Below are 26,018 nucleotides of genomic sequence, written 5' to 3'. Positions count from 1 at the left end.
TACAACTAGCAAGTAACCACATTTTAACTACAACTAGAAAGTAACCAGACTTTAACTACAACTAGCAAGTAACCAGACTTTAACTACAACTAGCAATGAACCAGACTTTAACTACAACTAGCAAGTAACCAAACTTTAACTACAACTAGCAAGTAACCAGACTTTAACTACAACTAGCAATGAACCAGACTGTAACTACAACTAGCAAGTAACCACATTTTAACTACAACTAGCAAGTAACCACATTTTAACTACAACTAGCAAGTAACCACATTTTAACTACAACTAGAAAGTAACCAGACTTTAACTACAACTAGCAAGTAACCACATTTTAACGACAACTAGCAAGTACCCACATTTTAACAACTAGAAAGTAACCAGACTTTAACTACAACTAGCAAGTAACCACATTTTAACTACAACGAGCAAGTAACCAGAAACGAGCAAAGCTGATTCTAACTAGAACGGGCACTCGGTAGAGCGCATACCTTCGCCGCAGCTACTTTTGTTGCCAAAATAAAAGACTACATTTTGGCATTGAATAAAAGACTACATGAATTCTGAACATTTTGGCATTAGTTTCATACAAATTGGACACAAATTGACCGCGCTATGGTAAAAAGACGATTTTGACCTTTTCATGACCTTGACCTTGACCTTTGACCCGATCGATTCCAAAATCTAATCAAATGGTTCCCGGATAATAACCTATCATCCCACCAAATTTCATGCGAATCGGTTGAATACTTTTTGAGTTATGCGAATAACATACACACACACACACAGACATACAAATAAATACACAGCGATCAAAACATAACCTTCCGCTTTTGCGAAGGTAACTAGAACGGGCACTCGGTAGAGCGCATACCTTCGCCGCAGTTACTGTTCTGTACTTGGCATGGGAGTGTAGGGAACAGAACAACAAAAATACGATTTTGACCTTTTCGTGACCTTGACCTTGACCTTTGACCCGATTGCTCCCAAAATCTAATCAAATGTGTCCCGTATAATAACCAATCATCCCACCAAATTTCATGCAATTCGGTTGAATACTTTTTGAGTTATGCGAATAACATACACACACACACACAGACATACAAATAAATACACAGCGATCAAAACATAACCTTCCGCTTTTGCGAAGGTAATAATAATGGAAAAATTATACCCTCCCCCACCTAAGTTCCCCCCTGTCCCCCACTCCCCTCCCCCCTCACTCGAGTTCTAATACAACAACAACAACAACAACATGCATTTTAAGGCCATTTCCCCTGCTACAGCGGGGGTTAGCCTTGCGTTCCCCATGACAATCTTCTCCATCTTGCCCTATTTTCTGCATCTCTCCTTGTTAACCCCCTTGCCCGCATTTCTTCTTCCACCATCTTTAGCCAAGTCTTTCTCGGTCTTCCCCGTCCTCTACTTCCTTCTACATTCATTTCCATCACTCTTCTCAGCCAGTCACTTTCATCCTTCCTCAACACATGACCAAACCATCTCAACCTGTTCATCTTCACAGCATCAATCACAGGCTCTATTCCCATCATCTTTCGCAATTCATCATTTGTCTTCCTCTCTCTCAATGATACTCCACACATCCACCGAACCATTCGCATTTCCACCCTTTCCAGCCTTCGTTGCTGCTCTACATTCATGACCCATGTCTCGCTCCCATAAATCATAACACTTCTCACACGTGCAGCATACACCTTTCCCTTCAGCTTCAACGACACTCCCCTCCTCATCAGCACGCCACTCAATTCCCGAAACTTCTTCCATGCACATCTCACTCTAGCAACCATTGCCGAGTCTGATCCACCTTCTTCATTCAGCATGTCTCCGAGGTAGCAAAATGTTTTCACACCTTCCAGCTTCACGCCGTCTCCAAGATCCAACTCAACATTTCCTGCATCTGCAGCTCCCTCTGTGCTGCAACTGAACTCGAGTTCTAATAATAATAATAAATTTTTTTGTCCCATATTCAGGGAAATTATTCTTTGGTGACACCGTAAGTTGACCATCATTAAAACATAAACATAACATATTGACTCGTTTTTCAGATCATGATTCGTGGTCATTTTTCTGATTTCCGTGTTATTTCAGCCAAAGCCACTGGGTACTGATACCTCAACTAGAAAGCCATCCTTTCCTTTTTGTATTTGAGTATTATGTCCAGTTGCACTGCCTTGTTGTCTATCGTCATGCTCGATGGGACTGATCATGTTGTATGTGAGTGCTGCGTCGTCGTTTTCAACAATTTCCCTTGGTTTGTGCTTGCATGGCTTTTCTGGAGCTGGAAAATTGAACATTTTGAAGATGTACCCATACATTAATCTACAAACATTGTTCTGCCATTTTGTGTGCAGCTGTTCTGGCAATAGTATTTTGCATCCCAAGAGAAAGTGATGGTTGGTGCTTTCTTTCATCCTGGCAGAAACTGGAGCCCCCTCAATGTCAGACATGATATCGCCTGGATGTATCTCGTGCTTTTGATACAGTCTGAAATCCCACGTTGCTCTCCAAACTCTCTGCCTATGGCAACCAAGGCAAACTCCACACATGGCTTCCTGACTTGCTCTACTCTCATAGTCAACGCGTTGCTCTCACCGGAACCGTCTCATCTCCTCTCCATGTCAAGGCCTGAATGCCACAAGGCAATGTTCTGACCTCTATTCCTAATCCTATTCCTGAAATTCCTAATCCTATTCCTCATATTCCAATTTCCATTCATAATCTTCATCAATCGTCTTTATAACACTCTAGGAAATCTTATTTATCTCTTATATGTTACATCCTAATCTTATTTAGCTCTCAGGCAGCATCCTCTTCTCTCTCTCTCTTCACACGTAGATAAAATAACAAGCTGGTCAAACACTTGGAATATGTCCTTTATTCCTGATAAATCCCACACTTAACTCTATCTCTCCAAAAATATCCCTCTCGACACTTATTAAACCTCCGTTAGTGCCGTGGGGTTTTGGACATGGTTAGAAACATCGCCAGGGGTTTGGGATACCCCTCCACACTAACGGAGGATTCACAATCCTCTTGAAGAAGTTCAGTTACTTAAACCTTTGAGTCTCACTGTCAGCTATGATGTTTCTTGGGCAAACCACATTTCTAAGTTGGTCTCCAAAGCCAATCTGGACATCGTCTGTCATGCAAAGTCCTGTCTTGGCACACCTGAAGCATTATTTACCTATAAGGTCTTCATCTGCAGCTTCCTGGAGTCCTGCCAGTTCTTCTGGGCTGGTACCTCTTCCTCATACCTCACTCAGCGTGACGCCGTGGAAACCAAGGCTTTCCAAATCAAATTGGAATCTCCCGCGATGATGCTGAATCTTCTACCACCTCCTTTCTGGTCATTCATCCTCTCCCCCACTCCATGCTCCATGCTATGTCCCCTTCTTCACCCTGTCCCCTCCCCACCCCCCCCCCCCCCCCCACACCTTCCCCACCCCTGGTTTCTGCAGGGAACACTTGTTCTGCCATTAACCCTTCTGGGGAAACTCTCAAAACCCAGACTCACTGCTCACCTCCACTCATTTTGTTAATCTTCTTGCCACCTGCGCAACCAACATGCTCAGTCTCCTCGATCTCATTCTTTTCTTCAGGACTTCAATTCAGCTGTTCACCACCATCTCAGGTCACCCCCATCCACAATCATGAGCTTTTCTACTCCCATTTACACTCACCAAGTCCACCTCTTTCTGAGTTTCCAGTTTTTCCTTTCACTTCTGTGAATGTGAGTTTGTGACTGTGTCCATCTTGTTCACCCTTGTGCCCCCCTTGCCCTCGTACTTAACCACGTACCTTATTCCTCCAAGTCTCCCTCTATTTTGTCCCACAACCCTGTTCTTGGTGTGTGCCCCTTCTTTCTAATGGTCTTTTCATTCTGTTACATCCTGGTCTGTTGTGTTCTAGATCCTGCACGATCTTTGACACTGTATACAATAACAAACTGCACTTATCCAATTGTCTCTGTCCTATCATTGCCTTGAGATGGAAAGCGATAGAGAAGCTGATGGAAAACGTGTAAGATGAGGAAGTTGTTGTGGTAGGAGGAGACCTAAATGGACATGTGGGAAGGAGTATGGACGGTTTTGAGGGGGTTCATGAGGGTTACGGATATGGTGTGAGAAATGGAGAAGGTGAAAGGATTTTGGAGTTTGCTGATGGAGCTGATTTGTTGATTTGTAATACTCAGTTCCAGAAAGAGGATAATAAGCTTGTTACATACACGTCAGGTGGGTCGACGACAACTGTTGACTACCTGCTGGTGCGTAGGCGAGATAGGGGGCACCTCCGGGACACAAAGGTGATCCCGGGGGAGGAGGCTGTTTCACAGCACCACTTGGTTGTCTGCGACATAAGGGTGAAAGGTGCGAGGAGAGCTCGGCGGTGAAGTACCAACCGAGAATGAAGGTGTGGAGGTTGAAAGAGGTGACAGTGAGGGAGGCATTAAAAGAGAGGCTGAGTATGGTAGAGGATGATGTGGTTGAGCTTGAAAGTGGGTGGATGTCAATGAAAGATAGTCTGTTGGGAGCCGTTGGTGAGGTATGTGGATGGACAAAAGGACCACCGAGGCACTCGGAAACATGGTGGTGGGATGATGAAGTTGGAAATAAGATTGACGAGAAGAGGAAGAAGTTCATGGAGTGACAGAAGGCGAAGGGTATGGGGGCTGAAAAGGCAGAGCATGAAAGTTATAAGGCAGCCAAGAAGGCTGCAAAGAAAGAGGTAGCAAAGGCGCAGGAGGCATGTAGGAAAATGTTCGGAGAACGCTTGGATTCGGAAGAGGGTCAGAGAGCGGTGTTCAGGATTGCAAAGCAGATAGCGAAAGAGAGGTGCGATGTGATAGGGGTGAGTTGCTTGAAGGATGAAGTGGGACAAATCGTAGTGGACCCAGATGGAATTAAAGGAAGGTGGAAGAGATATATGGAAATACTGTTGAATGCAGAGAATGAATGGGATGGCAACATTGAGAGTAACCCAGTTTTAGGACCGGCAGAGAAGATAACCGAGAAGGAAGTTGAGGAAGCGATAAAAGCAATGAAGAGTAGAAAAGCGGGAGGGCCGACCGGAGTTGTGGGAGACATGTTGAAGGCAGCAGGAAGTTGGGGTGTGAAGAGAATGACAGAGATCTGTAATCTGGTGGTGAAAGAGGGCCGCATTCCAGTGGATTGGGAACTGAGTACCCTCGTCCCTCTATACAAGGGGAAAGGTGACCCTCTGGACTGTGGCTCGTATCGCGCGATAAAGTTATTGGAGCATGGAATGAAGGTATTGGAAAGGGTGATGGAGAGGAGGATAAGGAAGAAAGTGAAGATTGACGAAATTCAGTTTGGATTTATGCCAGGAAGAGGAACGACAGACGTGCTTTTTATTGTGAGGCAGTTGCAGGAGAAGTACGTGGAGAAGAGGAAGAAGTTGTTTCTTGGGTTTGTTGATCTGGAGAAAGCATTCGATAGGGTTCCACATGAAGTAGTGACATGGGCATTGAGGAAGTTAGGAGTGGAGGAATGGTTGATCAGAGTAGTGATGGCAATGTACAAAAGAGTGCGCACAGCTGTAAGGACGAAGGACGGGAACAGTGGTGAGTTTGAGGTGAAGGTGGGAGTGCATCAGGGGTCGGTACTAAGTCCACTACTATTTGTAGCTGTGATGGAGGTGCTGGCTCAGAATGTAAAGGAGGGTTTACCGTGGGAGTTGTTGTATGCAGATGATCTGGTGTTGATTGCAGAAAGTATGGATGGACTGAAGGAGAAGATGAACAAGTGGAAGGAATGTATGGAGACAAAAAGTCTGAAAGTGAATATCGGAAAAACTATGGTGATGGCATGTGGTAAAGCATGTGGTGAGGTGGAAAGAACTGGGAAGTGGCCGTGTGCTGTGTGCAGGAAGGGTGTCGGAGTGAATTCCATTCAATGTACAATGTGCGCTGAGTGAGTTCATCAAAAATGTAGTGGTTTGAGAGGGTCATTAACCAGTGTGGCAGCTACATTCAAGTATAAGGTGTGCACAGAGGGAGCTGCAAATGGAGGAAATGTTGAGTTGGATCTTGGAGACGGCGTGAAGCTGGAAGGTGTGAAAACATTTTTTTACCTCGGAGACATGCTGAATGGAGAAGGTGGATCAGACTCGGCAACGGTTGCTTGAGTGAGATGTGCATTGGAAGAAGTTTCGGGAACTGAGTGGCGTGCTGATGAGGAGTGGAGTGTCGTTGAAGCTGAAGGGAAAGGTGTATGCTGCATGTGTGAGAAGTGTTCTGATTTATGGGAATGAGACATGGGTAATGAACGTCGAGCAGCAACGAAGGCTGGAAAGGGTGGAAATGCGAATGGTTCGGTGGATGTGTGGAGTATCGTTGAGAGAGAGGAAGACAAATGATGAATTGCGAAAGATGATGGGAATAGAGCCTGTGATTGATGCTGTGAAGAGAAACAGTTTGAGATGGTTTGGTCATGTGTTGAGGAAGGATGAAAGTGACTGGTTGAGAAGAGTGATGGAAATGAATGTAGAAGGAAGTAGAGGACGGGGAAGACCGAGAAAGACTTGGCTAAAGATGGTCGAAGAAGAAATGCGGGCAAGGGGGTTAACAAGGGGAGATGCAGAAAATAGGGCAAAATGGAGAAGATTGTCATGGGGACCGCAAGGCTAACCCCCGCTCTTGCAGGGAAAATGGCCTTAAAATGCCTGTTGTTGTTGTTGTTGTTGTTGTTGTCTATGATTGTCTTGAGGCGCTGTTGTGGTCTCCTTGATATTGGGCATTTTATTACAACTGGGTCTCCACCCCAATTAAGCTGAACACTTCTCAGCCACTCAAATGAGCGTTTCTAATTTATTCACAATCTGTCCAGCTGTTTTTAAAATTCCTCTGCTGTCCCAATTATTGACTTACAACTTGAGTCATCCAACCAAGATTGGGTTATTTAGACTTTACGAAACCATAAAGAAGGTTGAAGTTTAAAGCAGGAGCAAAATTAGCCTGGGAATGCACCACGGCAATGTTCGGCCAAATGGCCTCTTTTCCTTGGCTTTTCTTTGTGCTCAAGCAAAAATTGGATTTGATGGTTTGTTTTGGTTTCTACATATTCTTCTGCCTGTGTATTTCTTCCACTATCTCTTTTCTTTCTTCTACTGTTATTTGATTTGAGTTTTTTTTTAACATACAGAAGCTCGTGGAGGAGCTAACGCGCAGAGGAACAGTTTTCCAGACTGACATAAGGTGAACACATGGATCCCCTGTGCAATGTTCTCAAATTTTCCTTTTGTGTCAATTTAGCCACCTCCCTCCCTCCCTCAATCTCTCTTCCATGTATCTTATATGTCTGTATCTCTAATTCTGTCTCTGTGGTATGTTCATGCGCAGTCATGGCAAGCAGTAAACGAGTTAAGTGGACAGCTGTACCAGCCAGCAGTGTGACTCTCTTGGCTGAAGCTGTTGGAATCGATGCCCTGAGTGAAGATATTTGTCAGATCATCTCTGAAGACGTGTCATCTGTTCTGAGGCTCCTCATTCAGGTAGAGGAGCAGCCATGGTAGTACACTTGAAACGGAAGGAAACAAATTAGAAAGGGTTTGGTGGATGAGGAGATTGGGTAGTGGTTGAGATGGGGTGGGGGATTATAAAAAAGGCACATTATTAGGGGAGGGGAATGAGGGGTACTTCTCATTCTATATATTCCTATAAATTTGTCCTCAAATCTTTTTTACTGGGATATTTTATGGTTCTGTGTAGAAACTTGCTTGCATCCTACTATACTAAATATCACCTGGTGTTGGCCTAATGGTTAGGGCGGCGGGCTTGGGATCCTAAGATCCTGAGTTTGAATCCCGTTAAATTAACGCCAAGTGCGGTTGACTCAGCCTGTCATCCTTCCGAGGTCGGTAAAATGAGTACCAGATAACTGGTTATAGAGAGGCATTGCATCAGTGGCAGACACGCCCACAGAAAAATGATGCATCCAGCAGTTGGGTGGCTACACACGAACCACCACCACCACTATATTATATACTAGCGGGTTCTCCTGCTCTATGGGTGGGTGTGCCTTTTTCGGCCACATGCGCAATATGAGTTTCCTGGCCTATCTAGCTATGGTCCTTCGTCTCAGAGTAGTTACCGGATCAAGACGGAAGTAATGTGGTTGCTCGTAATCAGGTCATGTAGTCCAGTTGCTCATGGGACCTCTGATGAAACGGAGACAATTCTAATTAATACATGCGTAATAGGAGTTTCCCATCATATCTATCTATGGTCCTTGGTCTCGGCCAAGCTAATCACGCTCCATGGACACGATATAGTGAAGACCCACCAAGGAGAGGTGGAGCGACCGTGGTACGTTGGGTGGGGGAACAAGCCCGGCAGGCCACGCCTCCCGGGTGACGCGGCCGGATGATGTGGGTGAGCTCGAAGAGGAAGCTTCGCGATTGGTTCTGGGAGCGAGAGTGTGAGCGGCATCAAGAAGCTTCGCGATTGGTTGGGTGAAGGAGAGAGCACGGTTGGTTCTTGCTGGAAAAGAAGCTTGGAGATTTTCTTCTGAGGAGAGCGCGATTTGGTCCTTGGCGACCAAGGAGCTTGGCCATTTTGTGCGCTTTTGGGGAGAACGTTTGTCGACGGGATCATGAGGGAGTTTTCACCGCTGCACTATTCGAGGAGCTGGAAGCCGCACTGTCCTTCCCTAACCACCAGGAGAAAAGAAAGCGGGCCGTCTATGTGCTCACCTCCCGCCTCATTACCGAGCGTTTTCGACGCACGGCATTACCGCTATTTTCCAAGCTTCCCACCCTGGTGGCTCTGGACCCCACCACTGCCTTCCTCACCAACAAGACCCATTTTGGGGACAGCTAAATGCCGGAGGGGAATTATTATTTTGTTACTTTACCCTGTGTGCGTGTTTTGTATGTCTGTGTAGAGGATCCTCACCGCAGCACTTTTACCTCAGCCTGATTTTTCATTCCGCGCCTTATTTTGGTACAAATCATTATAGTTACCTTTTGTTGTTTCGGTCTTGGTTTGGGTTTCGGAAACCTTGTTTTTGTGTAGTTAAACGCTTCATGGTTCTCCCATCTGGCGCGCGTAATAGCTACCATAATCGGGAGGTTGCCTTGGGAGTTAAGGCTGGTTCGGCTCATTCGTCCAAGGCTGTTGTTAACTGGCTACGGACGCGACAATATATTAGAAGATAATTCTTTTTATGTGTGTGTGTGTGTGTGTGTGTGTGTGTGTGTGTACATCTGAAAATCGTAGAAAAACACAGGGCTGAGCTGATCTCCACCAAAATACGCATACATATTTTTCGTACCCAGGGTCAGGTCATGGGCACAAAGAACATTCCCCCATGTGAGGTGGAGAGGGGAGAGACAACTTACGATTTTTGCCTATACACATGCCCCATTTCAATTGGTGCACTGACCCATGCTGCAGACAGTGGGGATTATTAGCCACAGCACAAAATATATTTGCCCTGCTCTTTCCCAATACCTCCCCACAATCTCCTTCTCTCCCCTCCCAACCCCCTCCTCTCAAGCCGTTCCCCATGAGAACGGGTGTCTCTAGTATTTGTAAATTTGTGTTTTATTTTTTACTGCACATCTATGGCTGTGGCTCTTTTGACGTAACTTTAATTTGTACTTCATGCCATGGTGTTTGTTTCGTTTGTTCTGGAAGACCACTTCCCTGATTTTCTAATTGCTTGAAATTCTGCATATCTGACATATAATTCAGATTTATATACAATCTGAATAATATTTGAACGTTTCTTCTGTCATACGAGTAATATGCAGCTCCATGTTTTGGATTGACATGGTGTTGTTTGTTTATATAGGATGCTTCGAAGTTCATGCATCATGGAAAGAGGAGCAAATTAGTGGCAGCAGATATCGACTTTGCTCTCAAGCTTAAAAATGTTGAGGTAACGTCAAGAAAATGATAATTTTCCTGAACTCACATCTCACCTCAATCATAGAGTATGTCATCTTTCACTGATCTCAAACACGAACTTAATTAGCTTTATATCACAAAAACATCATGGAAAATCATTTGAGAGTTGCATTTTCCACTTACTAGAACATGACTGCAAGTATTAATTTAAAGTTTAAAAACTGATAAGGGTCACATCATAATTCTCTATTTTTATGCCTCTGCCTCAAGGTGGCCGGAGGCATTATTGAAATTGTTATTGTTTCACTTTAGGGATATGGAGTAAAATTTAAATAACGATCTGTTATCACAATTCCGCTTTTTGAAATTCAACGTCACTAAATTTTTTTTACATTCAGGTCTCTGAGCAACCAACGGACAGCTACTTTGTAGTTTCTTTGACACTTTTTTTCCATTTTTAATTTCCAAATAAGTACAGCCAGTGCAGTAGTTTGTTTATGAGCTTGGGGGTTTTAATCGTCTTATTCCGACACACAATTTATTTAACGACCGATACTGAGGGGGCAGGAAATGACCAGAACAATCGGGTTAAATACAATAATAAATTATCTTTTTCAACTATCAGTATCGGTCAATTAACTAGTGGGTGGGGAGGGAGGGGAGGAGAGGGTGTATGCACCATCATGACTTCCAATGATTTTTGTCATTAATTTAGAAAAAACAGTAAAAGCCAATTTATGTATCTATTTTGTAATATCATTATGCATAACGAATCCGAATCCGTCCACAACTTTTAGAAATATCAAGCTATATATCACTTTTAGCCCTATCAATGGTGAAGAATCACTTAAAAAATTATCCGATCTGGATCCGGTTTCAGATCTTCACCAAAATCGGCTCAATTCATCCTTGTCGCACACCAAACTCATCTAGCAAGTTTTGTCATAATCCATCCACAGCTTTTTGAAATATGCTCTATATCGTTTTTGGCCCTATTACTTAAAGGTGAAGAATCACTTGTAAGATTTTTAAAAAATCGTATCCGTATCCGTATTCGGATTTTCACCAAAATCGGCTCAATTTGGCCTTGTTAAACACCCAACCTGTCCACCAAGTATCGTTCGAATCCGTCCGCAACTTTTGGAGATATCAAGTTATATATCAGTTTTAGCCCTATCACTCAATGGTGAAGAATCACTTTAAAAAAAATTATCCGATCCAGAACAGAAATTCGGATCTTCACCAAAATCGGCTCAATTTGGCCTTGTCGCACACCCAACCCGTCCACCAAGTTTTGTTTGAATACTCCCACACCTATTTGAGATATCCTGCTATATATAGCGTTTATGGCCCTATCTCTCAATGGTGAAGAATCACTTAAAAAATTATAGTATCCAGATCCGGATCTTAACAAAAATCAAAAATTTCGTCCTTGTCATACACCCAACCTCTCCACAAAATTTCGTCTTAGTCTGTCTACAACGTTTTGAGATATCATGTTCACAGACAGACAGACAGACAAAGACAGGGTGAAAACATAAACTCCGTCCACCTTCGGTGGCGGAGGTAATTAAAAATTTTAAAATGCATGTTCACCCACTTTCTTGTTCTTTGCCAAGACAATAATATTATTTATATTACAACTGCCTTTTCATATTTGTCTCTCTCATCTATTTCCATCATGTGTACCCCATGGCCGCTTATTTTCTGTTCCAGCCGCTGTACGGTTGCAACAGCCCGGAATATTTGCCGTTCCGCTCTGCCAGTGGGGGAGGACGTGAACTTTACTTTTATGACCAATCTGAGATAGCTTTGAAAAGCATTATTTATGCTCCGCTTCCTCGTGTCCCACTGGATGTTTCATTGAAAGGTCAGAAGTTGTGGAACAGATTGTTATTATTTTATAATGATTCTGTTTCTGATGTACATCTCTGTTGCAGACATCAGTTTTGCCGAAGCATTTTCTTGGTACAACCATATTTTGTTAATCATAATTATTATCTTGTTCATTGCCAAGACGATTTACAATAATATTAATCGCAATTATTATTACATTATGTAATCACTATTTGATTGTGCTTCTCCCCTGATTTGATGTTTTTTTAATATTCGGATTGTGAGGTGTATAAGCACTCTTTGTACACAGCTCACTGGCTTTGCATTGATGGAGTTCAACCGTTAACATTGGACAATTTCATGCAAAGTAAGGATCATGTTTGTGGAACACTGAAACTTTCTCACATTCCAATACCTCATTAATAAACACATTCAGAAGCAAAACATCACCACCTGCCCTAAACACACACACACACACACACACACACACACACACACACACACACACACACACACACACACACACACACACACTGGCACAGCTTCAACCATCTCTGGGCCAAACACCACTATTGATTCTCAAACCATTTTATTTTTCTCCCTTGCACCCAAGTGAACAAAGAGAAGGAACTGGAGAGTAAACAGCCAACCAAAAGTGAGCTAACCATGGCTAAATCAGGTGGTCAAGCTAAAGGAGGTACGATGTAATTTGCAATATCTTGATCTCAGTTAACTTCATATTTTTGTCATCTTTATTTCCATAGCTTTCATCTCAACCATTCAAATAATCTGTACCGGACACAGTCAATGAACAGTGGTCCATGTTTCTTCACTTTCTCTGCAACAATTACTTAAATCATACTTGTTGATGCTTCTCTTTGATCTTACTTCTACTTCGTCAATTCAATTGCCTCTAAAATCATATAAAACTTATTCTTCTTAAGAATTTTTTTTCTTAAGAAAAAATAAAGTCCACTTGAGAATTTTTTTATTTTCAAAAAAATGGTAAAAAGCTCTGGAAGGCCACACGGTTCACCCACAGTAGCCTCCATCAGGAGCTGGCCAAGGCCATATGTGCTCAGATATTGAATAGCCTCCTGCAGGAGCAAATTAGCATCGGACTGCAATAGACCATGAGACCCAACACCACCAAGATACCGTTTTTTCAGAGCAAGGCTCATTCATTGCACTAAATGTGGGTTGACACCTGGGATTTCCATAAGTGCGTAGGAAATTGAATGTACAAATAGTGGTGCTATATCGATTCTGATCACACTTGATGACCTGCTCTAACACTTTCCTAAGATTGTCTGCGATATCCTTTTTAAGGGTTTTGGATGGTGCAAAGGTTACACTTACCTTTGACCTTTGAGCTGTGTAGCCTGGATTCTATTCTCGACTCAACTATAACTGTTAAACGGGTGCTTTGCAGGCAGGAACTTGCATTTCAAAGTGTGTCTTCCCTTGGATGGACTTTAAGTTGGATGTTACATGTGCTTGCTTTAGTTGGTAGACATTAAAGATCGCTCGTGTATTTCATGAAGAGTAGGCAAGTTATCACCAGTGTCTTCAACAAATTACAAATGTCTGCCAGATCTGGCCAGCTGGTTCCTGAAAGACTTAGGCCAAAAAGACTTTCTTAGACTTACCCTAAAATAAGGTGAGAATAATTGGAGAGACAAGGTCAGGAGGGATAACCTAGATGTATGTACACTTACCTCTGAACTGTCTAGCCTGGTTTTGAATCCAAACCCAGCTATAAACCGCAGGACCCTCAACAAATTCCAAAGTCCTGCCTTGTAGCAATTGGTCTTATCTTCCTGGAGGTTCCTTGACACCAGGTTACATTGCTTTCTAGACTATACTGAGTGCGGTTGCTATTTGGGCAGCAACCTCTGCACTAAAATAATTTACCAGGTAGTCTGCATGTTTCATGTGAATGGCTTTCTTCAGATATGAAGGAAACCAACACGATTGCATCCACTAAATAAATATTAGTTGTAGTATTAGACTAAATGATGGAAAATAAACTAATTACGATTCCTTTAGTTGATGTGCATGTGGCTTCCTGGAGTTTGCAGTTCTTGATATTGATCAGGCATGCATGCCCTTTTGTTCAGGACCCCTGCTACAAAGAGTAGGCAGATGGTGCAATGTTCCACAACGCACCATGGTCTAGTCTGCTTGGAGTCTCTCTTCTTTCGAACCTTGATCCTTGGATTGAGCTTACCGCTCACTAACCTAAAGTGAGTGGTAAGCTCGATCCAAGGCTAAATATGTGAATGAGGCCAGTGCTGACAAATACCATGAAGGCAAGTGGAAAATTACTGAAAAGAGCCATCAATAATTCGTTATACCATTGTGGGGATATTTTTAACGGGTCCTTTTCTTAGAGGGACGTGCTGTGTGCGCAAGTGATTGCCTGGGTCTAGTGGTCTGTATTTGCCCACACCTCTGGGAGGGAATTTAAGATTTGGACACATCACATGGCCTGAGTTTGGCCATAATACAGAAATTGGTCTGTGGCAGTCCCTTTCGAAGTCTACTTTGTGGCTGAAACTTTGGACTTTCTGAGCCTTTGACCTTTTTGACAAGGTCAAACAACCTTCCTTTAGGATCATTCGTTCCTAAAGGAAGGTTGTTGTGGTTTTCTCTTTTCCACTATGTGGTTCTCACAATCTTGGCGATTAATAATGCCATATTAAAATCTGTTTATTTTCCATCGTTGGCTTAGTGGTTAGGGTGCCGGCTTGGGATCCTAGGATCCTGGGTTCGAATCCCGGTCGATCACTAAATTAACACCAGCGGGGTTGACTCAGCCTGTCATCCTTCTGAGGTCGGCAAATTGAGTACCAGCTTTCTGGGATGAATGATCCCAGTGTGTACCCCAGCTTAGAATAGGTACACCGTATCCCTGCGCATCGTAAGAGGCAACTAAGGGTTGGTGCCAGGAAGGGCATCCGGCCATAAAAAAACATTGCTTCAAACAGGGAACCGTGATTGTCATGGGACCCGCAAGGCTAACCCCTGCTCTAGCGGGGAAAATGGCCTTAAAACGATCATTCATTCATTCATATTCCATTGCATTTTCCCATCGTTATGTTTGGCTTGTCACTTTGAGATTAAAAAAAAAAAGCTAATCCTTATTTTTCTTTATTTCTTTTTTCTCTGATGCCTTACATCACCATACCAATTCCTAGGGTATGAGTTTGTACGATTTCATATTCCTTCACCCCATCATGCTTCCATGGAACTGCAGCAGCTTTACCAAACTCTAACTGAAGCCTGTGTCAGCATCTCGGAGAGCCAAAGAGTGGTACATGTACTTCTTTATCCTGTGGCTGAATGTTATTTCTCTTCGTGCTTTAATTTGTTTTGTCCATTTTAAAATGAAACCTACCTCTGCCCCCCAACGTGATGGGTGATGTAATGGTTAGAGCATAATGTGATGTGATATAATGGTTAGAGTGATGTTAATGGTTAGATAATCCGCTCTAAGTCTGGGAAGTAAATGGTTCGAACACTGGCCAAGTCAATACCAAAGATTTTTAAAATGGTACGAGCTGCTTCCTTGCTTGACGCTCAGCATTTAAAAAGAGGATAAAGCATGGCAAAAAAGAAAAAAAAAAAGAAGAAAAAAAAGCTTGGCCAAACAACATGTTGGCAACCATTGTGCAGGCTTTAATGAAACCAATGGCCTCCTCCTACATTGAAGTTCTTCATGCATAAGGGTTTTTGTTTACACCATTCTGCAATTTATGCCTCTGCTGGCAAAGTAGCCAGAGGCATTATGTTTTCGGGTTGTCGGTCCATGCATCCGTGATAGGTTTTTGTTACCACACCAACTTAAGAATGGCTGAATGGATCTAAGACAAACTTGGTACAAGTTTGTCTGCTTAATCCCACACTAGAAAGGACGCGTAATCTCTATCCACATTTTCTGTGGTCCATAGCACCTCTTTACACTCGGTTCTGTTTGTTTCTGGTGAAAAATGAGTTTTGATGCTTATTCAATGATGTCTTGTGTCTGCCCATGAAAGGTGTTGATACCTAGTCAGTTGGAAACCTTACCTCTGGGTTTGCTTTTTCGATTCATTTCACCAACTTTGGTCATAATATTGTTACGGACACGACTTAGATGTTATGGTGGGCCGAGCGGAATGGCCGCCGTGTTCGCACAAGTTACCCGATTATACTCGAACGTTGGCCGAATCGCGCTACGCTAGATCAATGAAGGAAAGGACACAACGGCTGGGATAAATGACACGACACCAGGGGTACAGTTCTCAAGACCTCCGGAGGAGGTTATAATATGGGATATGCAGAACGTTTAGATTACACTGACAAGAGGTACAGCACAGAAAGGTGGGCACTTATACACGGTCTTATCTTAGCCCCGACAGACCACAGACAAACGGGACAAGGCTGACTCACACAGGGATTGATGGCAAGGAGGGGCAGGTAGTCGATGGCTCAAGGTGCACCTTGGCTCAGGGGCAGAATCGACCCGGTCCGGTCCAGAGATGCGGGAGGTATCTCTCAGCGCTAGGAGGTGACGTCCTTTCTCCTTCGTAGCTGAGGCGCATCTGACGTCACCTCCGGTAAGTCGCTGCGTATATCCAGCGGGGAGTGACACGCCCTCGGCTCGTTAGCTCCGCCCCAGATGGAATCGGTCCGCCGCTTCTTATTGGGTGCGGGGGGGTTACCGGGCTCCGCCCTTGACGAGGAGCTGACAGTCAGCCCCTGTGTGGTAACCCCGTCGGAGCACATGGTCAATGGCGGCTAACCAAGCCGGTGTGAGGACGCGCACTCCCCGCGCCGCTGTTGTTGTTGTTGGTGTTGTTGTTTCATGAGATGATGGGAGGATGCGGAGATGAGATTGTGGGGAGGTATTGGGAGGTCCTAAACTTACTACTGGTGCCATACAATCACATTCTGGTGCAACGAAGAGTCAGAATTAATGGAAACGAGTCCTTAACTGACATAGACTAAGAATAACTAGCAAGATGTCCTATAGTTGTCTACGTGAGATGCGGTGAACCTGGGCACGACATTTAATGGGGGAAAAAGGGGAAGGTCGGGGCTACAGAGTGTTATTTACAGACAATGGGACTAGGGAATGGGGGATTGGGGATAGTTGGGGAGTATTGGGGAAATAGGGGAATATTTACAAGCGGATATGGATGGAGGCCAAATCCCATATCCGCAACATTGCACCCTTCTCTACCTCGGGGCGTCCCGACCCGATAAATCTTTACCTACGTTAGTGTGGCACTCAGATGTAGTTCCCTCTACTATTAACTCAACCCTGAGTGCGACAGTTTTACCGATGTTCACAAATGAGTAAATATGTCCCCCTGCGACGTTGCACCCTTCTCCTCACAGAAACACACCCACAGGATAACCGAATCGCGGAAAGAATTCTCAAACTAAACATACAGCCGGTAGGGAGCATTATTTACACAAGACTACGCTGATATTTACACTACGATCCAGGACCTGTTTTTGGAGGAACACATGCAGATGTTATGCATAGAGAGAGCACGCATGCCAGCATCGATACACCAACCCACGAGTGCTCTGTGGCCTTACGGCCTTTAATAATGTGCAGAGCACCCCTTCCAAGCACCAAAAGCACCACCCCATCATGTACAGTCAGCACCATCCGGTGCACCAATAAAGTGTTCAACAATCACCGGTGGTGTCGCAGCCGGCCGATGTTCTGCCGCTGGTCTTGCCTTCGTGTGGTGCACTTGGCCTTCTGGCTTCTTTCAAAAATAAAGAAAGGCGCCAACCGCGTCCATTTCTGTATTGTGGCCGTCAGGGGGGCCAACTATTAGTGGTTCACCTGTATGGCATAGGTGCCACGTTGACCCATAGGTCCATCAACGGGTGGTGCTTGCCCGCAAGAGAACTGCGGTCCATGGTGGGCGGCCACAAAAATTGCGGTCCATATGGTGTATCGATCCCGGCAGCAAGCAGCGAAAGTGCAGGCCCACAACTGCGGAGCCAGCACCTCTCTCTCCTCTCTCTCTGCCCCAAAGCCAGATCCTCGGAGGTGGGAGACAAAAGAAGAAGACAAGTGAGTAAGGTGGTAAGGGCGCAAAAGTGCACGCAATATAAGGTAATGCACACTGGGGGCACATGGGAACCAGGTGAGACAGGTACGTTCCTACCGTACGCCCCCCCCCCCACCAGGTAACCTACATTGCCCCTCCCTTACCCCTTACTGTATCCACAAAACACAACACTACCCACAAACATCTACTTTACAAATCAACAAACGTCCCTACTGTCTTCCCCGTTCCTCCCATAAACCAAATTCGTCTTCTCTCCCTCCTAACCAATCAAATTTGCCATTTCCAACTCTCATCACAATTTGCCATCTCCAACTCAACATCAAAATTTGCCATCACCAATTCATCATCAGTCCCTCCTAAGGAGGGAGAGATGGAATCACCCCAATGTCTCATCCACGTCGTGATGCGTCTCACCAATCCACACAGCAATTCTCATTTCCTGCACACAGAACAAAGAAAACACAGGTGTGGTGTCATCATCATCACCACAGGTAAGTGGCTGCGTATGGTGCGACAGGTTCATCAATCCTAACTATTTCCTAAATGACTTTAACAACTTTACATTACCCGGGGTCTTTCTCCTGCCAAACCATTGGCCCTCTTACACTATGGGTTCTAAAAACCAATTCCCATTGACCAAACTGTGGTGCTTTTCAATTTGGGGTCTCACTCCCCCGATTCATCTCCCGGTGCCCTCGCACAATTTCTGGGCTGCGACGTGTAGCTCTCCCAGCAAGTCTACCCACCTGCACACCTCCACCACTGCAGTTGCCTCCGAGCTTACCCGCTCCTTACCCTAACCTATCTACCTGGGGAAGGCCCTCTGGCGCTCTCCCCACTCGGTGCCCTCTCTGGCACTGGGCTACCCGGGTCCGTCCTCCGGATCCTCGGGCCCCATCCACAACTCTACCGGCTCCCAGAGCCCACCTGCGGCCTCACCTGGCCGACATCCTCACAGTGGTGGAGTGCCCAACCAACTACACACACTAACAGGCTACACGCCCAGCCATTTCCACAACACTAATGCACCCATCCACAATACCATTCTGCAACCGCACCACAAATGCCAATATCCAACCACAATTTACCTATACCCTCTACCTAACACTTACACTACCCGCCCCGGGTACTCGTGAAAGGGGTCCACTCTTCCCCCATCCACACCTTCGCACCATGCACACCACTCCGCACCACTTACTCCAACTCTCTCCACACCACTCATTCTCTGCTCCATATATTCCACACACCTGCACTTGCACACCTGTGCTCTCACACCTGGTGCCACCTGCACCCTTCTCTCCCCAAGCGCATTCGCGCTGATCCACAACACTCACTACTCATACACTGCTCCACACACCTGTCCAGCTCTCACACAGCATCATCTCATCTAACTACTCCCCTCTGAAACTTGCGCTTCCCAGTCGCCCCTTTAAACTATTGCGCTCCCTCGTCATTATCATCCACATTAAACTACCTGCGTCCCCACTACAGGTATCAGTCACTAACTAAACTTAACGTCACCTAATGTCATCTTCGCTAGATCCCTATTAATATAACCTAACCCACCCGGGCTAGTTTTCACTGCCATCACCCCATAAGCTATAGCGCATTTGCCCCCCTTTTGTGAGGGATGACAGAGTTGCCATCCCACCACATCGGGCATCTCCCACTACCAATTTTGCACATCAAATTTCAACAAATCAAAAATTTGCCAATCACTGCCCATCATCTGCCAATCATTACTGCCAATCCTTTGCCAATCATCAAATTTTGTTTTTTTCTAATTTTGGGTCCAAAACACTAACCTCATCACACAGTCTACTCACTAATGCCTCTCGGTGCGCCAATTCCTGTCCAAAGCCCGGCTTCGTAAAGCCAAGCCATGAATGCGGGTTGTTTGGTGCCAGCGGCTGGACACGTCCCGCATTCGGTGCAGGGAAGGAGGTTTACCCGGGCCGAGATCCCACGCACCATCTCGGCACAGAGCCATCCCATGGCCCGATCTCGACCTGCCGGAATGCCTCAACAAAAAGTGGTCGCCATGACGACCCTTCCTATCGGGCTGCCCGCTCCGCCTAGTGGAGCCCGGACGCGGCCGTTCCACGCGAGGCCCAGCGTGGATCGCGCACGGCGGTCCTTTCGAACCCGCCGTGGCTCGGATCCCCGCTGGTTCTCGCGGCACGCGAAGCCCGGCACGCACCGAGGGCCCGCTTCGGCTAAAAGTCGACCTAACCTTTAACCCGGTTACCGTCGATGCTTCACCTGGATGCTTACATGCATACGCTACCCCTTGATTGCTCATACCTTTCCTTACACACCCAGGTACCCTCATTCCGCTCACCGACTTGGTCACACACCTGACCACCGAACACCTTGGCACACATTCGTCGCTCGCACACCTCACCAACACACCTCTTCGCGCCCCCTCCTCGGTCACCTCCTCTGTGACAATCACAGGTGTGCCCTCACTCGCACACCCAACCACGTGCCTCACTACCAATTCCAGCGTGCATTCCCACTCACGCTCTACCATTCCAGGTGTGCATCCTTCCATTCCAGGTGTACATCCTCGCTCACCTGTCACAACCAACTCACGCTCCTTGTCACTCTCACTACTCTCACCACCACTCTTGACAACGCACTCACCCTTACTCCCGACAGCGCACTCTTTCCTCATGCACCCGTCCGTTACACACCTCTCTCGCGCACACTCTTGCGCACACTCTCCCGTCACACCCTCTGTAACACTTACCACACCGCGCTTCCATGTGCTCCCTCGCACACGCGCTACGACCGACTCACTCTCGCCAGCACCCTCACTCCTTGGCATCCTCACACACCCCAGAGTCGGACTTTCTCGCACACCTCCTTTTTCGCACACCAGACCTGTCGCACACTTCACCAACGGCCTCTCACGAACACCCGGGTCCATCTCGACCCCCAAGCTCATTAAATCACCTGGCGCATCATACGCACGACCATATTGGTCACCACTTACACCGGGTCCTCTTCCTCTTCGCTTCTCCTCCATCACCTGCGAATCCCTCATCCGGTTAATGAGCACATCATCACGATCCAAACACAGACTTTGGACCAATTCTTTTACTTCCTCTTTTATCTCTTTCTTATCCCCTCTCCGTCGCTTCTTAATTTCGCTCACCCCTTCTTCCACTTCTTCTAATTTCTGCTTCACCTCTTTTATTTCCCGGTACGTCTCCTCAAGCTCGTCCTCTAAGGCTACCTTGACCGTTTCCATGTGCGTCCTCACCTGCCGGTCCTTCGTCTCCATTACCTCTATCACCTCGTCCAACCTCGTTGTCAGTCCCTCACGTACCATCTGACATTCCCTCTTCGTCGCTACCAAGTCATTTTTTAGGTCATTTTGTGTCGCTTTTAACCCTCCTATTACCGCTGTGTTCTTCTTTACCTGGTCCGTTAGTCCTTTTTGTCCCTCTGTCAGTTGTTCCACCTCCTGCGTCAGGTCCTCTATGCCCCCTTGTAACTTTACAGTCCCCTTTCTCACCTCCTTCTCCATGTGCTCCTTACAGTGCCTCACCTCCTCGCGCACTCCTCCGACCTCCTCACTCACCCCTCTTCTGATCTCTTCTCCCATCACTTGCATCTCCTGCCCAGATGCCACCCTCATCTGCTCCATTTCCTCCCTGTGAGCATCCAGTTTAGTTTCTACCCCCATTCTGACCCCCTCTATCTGCTGCCCCATTTGTTCAACTTCCCTTTCCGCTTGGTCCCTCATGTCCCTCAATTTGCCTTCCATACTGTTTTCTAACCCCTCTAACCCCTTTTTCATCCCTTCCATTTGATTCTCCTGAACGGCCATTCTGTTTTCTACCCCCATTAACCCCTCCTGTATTTCCCCTAATCTATTGTCTAATCCCTCTATTCTACTCCCTAACCCCCCGATCTGGGCCCCCATGTCATTCCTTAAACCCCCGATCTGGTTTCCCATGTCATCCCTTAAACCCCCGATCTGGTTTCCCATGTCATCCCTCAATTTCTCGCTATTCTGGGCCATAAGGGCCTTCATTTGTATTAAAAAAAGGTTCAAATCTACCAGCGGCGCTACTACGGTCGCGGGCGTGGTCGCCGTGGCCATGTGCAAGGCGCCATTTTGCGCGCCCGCAACCTCGTGCGTGACGACGCCATTTTGCGACCCTGCTACCCTCACTGCTTCGCTCTCCTCATGTCCCTCAATTTGGTCCTGGATCGACCCTGCCTCACTCTCCTCTACCGGAACCCAGCCGTCTTGGTCTGCCATAGCGCGACTTTCAAAATTCGGGTTTTTATTTTTTTTTGTAAAACACAATTAAATTTCGCCGTTATAATTTCGAGCGCGTGAAACGCGCTCCGGGACCGATCCCAGTTCCCGACACCAATTGTTACGGACACGACTTAGATGTTATGGTGGGCCGAGCGGAATGGCCGCCGTGTTCGCACAAGTTACCCGATTATACTCGAACTTTGGCCGAATCGCGCTACGCTAGATCAATGAAGGAAAGGACACAACGGCTGGGATAAATGACACGACACCAGGGGTACAGTTCTCAAGACCTCCGGAGGAGGTTATAATATGGGATATGCAGAACGTTTAGATTACACTGACAAGAGGTACAGCACAGAAAGGTGGGCACTTATACACGGTCTTATCTTAGCCCTGACAGACCACAGACAAACGGGACAAGGCTGACTCACACAGGGATTGATGGCAAGGAGGGGCAGTTAGTCGATGGCTCAAGGTGCACCTTGGCTCAGGGGCAGAATCGACCCGGTCCGGTCCAGAGATGCGGGAGGTATCTCTCAGCGCTAGGAGGTGACGTCCTTTCTCCTTCGTAGCTGAGGCGCATCTGACGTCACCTCCGGTAAGTCGCTGCGTATATCCAGCGGGGAGTGACACGCCCTCGGCTCGTTAGCTCCGCCCCAGATGGAATCGGTCCGCCGCTTCTTATTGGGTGCGGGGGGGTTACCGGGCTCCGCCCTTGACGAGGAGCTGACAGTCAGCCCCTGTGTGGTAACCCCGTCGGAGCACATGGTCAATGGCGGCTAACCAAGCCGGAGTGAGGACGCGCACTCCCCGCGCCGCTGTTGTTGTTGTTGGTGTTGTTTCATGAGATGATGGGAGGATGCGGAGATGAGATTGTGGGGAGGTATTGGGAGGTCCTAAACTTACTACTGGTGCCATACAATCACATTCTGGTGCAACGAAGAGTCAGAATTAATGGAAACGAGTCCTTAACTGACATAGACTAAGAATAACTAGCAAGATGTCCTATAGTTGTCTACGTGAGATGCGGTGAACCTGGGCACGACATTTAATGGGGGAAAAAGGGGAAGGTCGGGGCTACAGAGTGTTATTTACAGACAATGGGACTAGGGAATGGGGGATTGGGGATAGTTGGGGAGTATTGGGGAAATAGGGGAATATTTACAAGCGGATATGGATGGAGGCCAAATCCCATATCCGCAACAATATCAAGATGGTTATATTATCAAGAAAACATGGCCTTTGCTGTTATCTTTAATATGAGGAGGGTCATTTTCGATGTCGGCTTTCCTTTAAAGGACACACAGCATGTTTTTTTTTTCTGGAAATTGTTAGGTACATGTATTATGAAAACATTTACTTTGAATTCAGTCTAATAGTGTAAACGACAAAGCTATAATCTGCATTTTTATTGCTTTGTCAACTAACTGCTGGTGTAATCACCACCTTTCTGCTCACTCAGGGAAGTGACTTTTATCTTATAAGATGCTCCAGCAGTTGTGCAGCCATCTTCACATACACATGCCCAGGGGCACTGAGAGGGGAGGGGTGAGGCGGCAGGTTTAGAGTCCCTGTATAGAGAGAGTTACGACAACCCGGAATTAGAAGCCATTTTGTTTCCATTGTTTGTGCCACGCACTAGTGCACTGCCCGCTAGTGTGTATACATTGTGCATAACCTAGTACAAAATTTGAGTGCCTACATTGTGTAATTTATGATTTGTAACGTGCCCCTCGCTTTTGATATGATTTTCTCTTAGTCCAAGATAAGAATCGGATTTTGTTTATTGCAATAATCTTTGTTCAGAAATGTAGTTTTATGTGGGGAGGAGAGGGAGGAGAGGGAGGAGAGGGGGAAAAGGAATAAAAGGGAAAGAGGGGACAGGAAGTGCCTATCATTTTCTGGACTACCTCGCTCTCTTGCGTCTTACTTTCTTGACTAGCATGCATGCACACAAAGCCGACAATGTGAACATTTTCAAATCTCTGTTAAAGACTCATTTATTTGAAAATGCCTACATCTGATTATATCTTAATAGTGGGGCGGCTTAGCCCAAATATTCAAAAGAATTGTGCATTTTGTGATACAAGCACCAAATTTGGCACAAATGTACATTAATATGTTGCGAACATTTTCAGATATTGGGCCACTTGAAATTCCGTAATTTTTTTTTTCAAATTTTTTCAAATTTCGTAATTTCAAATTTTTCGGGTGACACCGTCACAATTTCGGTCTTCGAGGCCGGCCGATAGGCAAAGTGTGACCGGAAGGGACGAGGTTCTCCTGACCACGTGGCCCTCGATCTGGGAAGCGAGAGGCGTTCCATTAGTGGACGCGCCCCTCACGCCCGACTTTTGGGCAGCCCCGGCAGGCCGTTTGTTTTGACGTTCCGTGACAGGCCCCGCACCCCCACCTCCGGGCCGACCGGAAGCTTGTGCTGAGTACATCATACCTGAACAACTCAGTGAGGCAGAACACAGCAGTGCACACCAGGGTGACCCCTTCAGTGCATAAACCAATTAACCTGTCCACTGCAGGGCATATAGAAATGAAGTTATTTTCTGCATATAATAATAATATAAGTTCAGTTCTATATAACAATTTCTGTTATCACCACTACCACTACAACTACCACTACTACAAGCTTTGTCTGGAATTTTGTGGACTAACAGACAAACAGACATACAGACAAGCTGGGATCAAAACATTACCTCCTTCCACCATTGAGTGTCGAGGTAAACATCATGGAAATTATATCATGCCCTAGATTTAATTCATGCTTACCCGTGTATTTGCTTCACTGGTTCACAAGGTCTTTTGCATACATGTAATTCAGACTCTCGTCTTCATTGCTGACCACACAATGTTCGCAACATATTAATGTACATTTGTGCCAAATTTGGTGCTTGTATCACAAAATGCACAATTCTTTTGAATATTTGGGCTAAGCCGCCCCACTATATCGGCCGGCCTCGAAGACCGAAATTGTGACGGTGTCACCCGAAAAATTTGAAATTACGAAATTTGAAAAAATTTGAAAAAAAAAATTACGGAATTTCAAGTGGCCCAATATCTGAAAATGTTCGCAACATATTAATGTACATTTGTGCCAAATTTGGTGCTTGTATCACAAAATGCACAACAGGTTTGCTATGCTGCTACACTATAAGTTTTCTTCTTGTATAATTTGTATTTGTATATTCATCTCTTTGGCTTTGTTCTCTTTTCTAAGCGCTTAGAGGCTCCTGCAATTTACGCAATATAAATTCCTATTATTATAACAAGATTGCCTTAAAACCATCTTGACAAATGACAGAAATGTTGATTTTAAATATGAAAATTAAGAAGTAATTTAACTTTTCATGTCGGCGCACCGGGAGAAATACATATGCACAATTAAATTGTAATTATATAAAAGGCCCAGAAATTGTAATCCAGACTTGCAATGGAAGAGTAGGCCCTATGCATGTAAAACATACCCGTTTTTCATAGCAATGTACAATTAGTTGTAGGGGAGAGTGGGGTAAGTTGAGCCACCCCATGTTTCTTAGAAAGTGAAATATTTGAAGGTGTGAGAGCACCATCTATACTTTCATAGCAACCGTCATTTTTCCTGAGTACACATGCAGAGGAATATGAAGCAGGTAGTCTAGTAGGAAGACTAGGTCCCCCTGCACCCCCCGGAGATATACTTCTAATCAGTGTTTCTAGATTGGAAAAAATGTGTAGAAAATGACTAGCTATGGCCCCAAGCTGAAAAAATGTCCCACATACCATTTTTATGCAAATTACTGCTGCAAATTTTATGCAAAATTATGCAAATTTTATGCAAATTTTTGATGAGGAGTAGAGTTGAGGGGTCTTTGAGGGCTTCATCGAGGTGCTCTCGGTTGCAAGACTGGGTCATTCTGAGAAGCACAGCAGGGTCAGAGATCATGAT

At 45.6% G+C, this 26,018-nt stretch overlaps 1 protein-coding gene across 1 annotated transcript in view; it reads left to right on the top strand.

Moving 5' to 3' along the window:
• LOC137423140 (transcription initiation factor TFIID subunit 6) overlaps window positions 1-26,018 on the top strand; it is a 100,008-nt gene that overhangs the window by 742 nt on the left and 73,248 nt on the right. Inside the window, exons 2-8 of the mRNA XM_078774663.1 lie at window positions 7,176-7,228; window positions 7,373-7,524; window positions 9,828-9,914; window positions 11,600-11,753; window positions 12,030-12,086; window positions 12,333-12,416; window positions 14,920-15,035. Of these exons, the coding sequence (XP_078630789.1) occupies window positions 7,375-7,524; window positions 9,828-9,914; window positions 11,600-11,753; window positions 12,030-12,086; window positions 12,333-12,416; window positions 14,920-15,035 (648 nt within the window). The 5' untranslated portion in view covers window positions 7,176-7,228; window positions 7,373-7,374. The remainder of the gene's footprint in view (window positions 1-7,175; window positions 7,229-7,372; window positions 7,525-9,827; window positions 9,915-11,599; window positions 11,754-12,029; window positions 12,087-12,332; window positions 12,417-14,919; window positions 15,036-26,018) is intronic.

The sequence above is a fragment of the Myxine glutinosa genome, chromosome 3 (genome assembly GCF_964187855.1).
Source record: "Myxine glutinosa chromosome 3, kmMyxGlut1.1, whole genome shotgun sequence".
NCBI lineage: Eukaryota > Metazoa > Chordata > Myxini > Myxiniformes > Myxinidae > Myxine > Myxine glutinosa.
The sequence above is the reverse complement of the archived record's forward strand: the minus strand, read 5'-3'. Positions and strand labels throughout refer to the sequence as shown.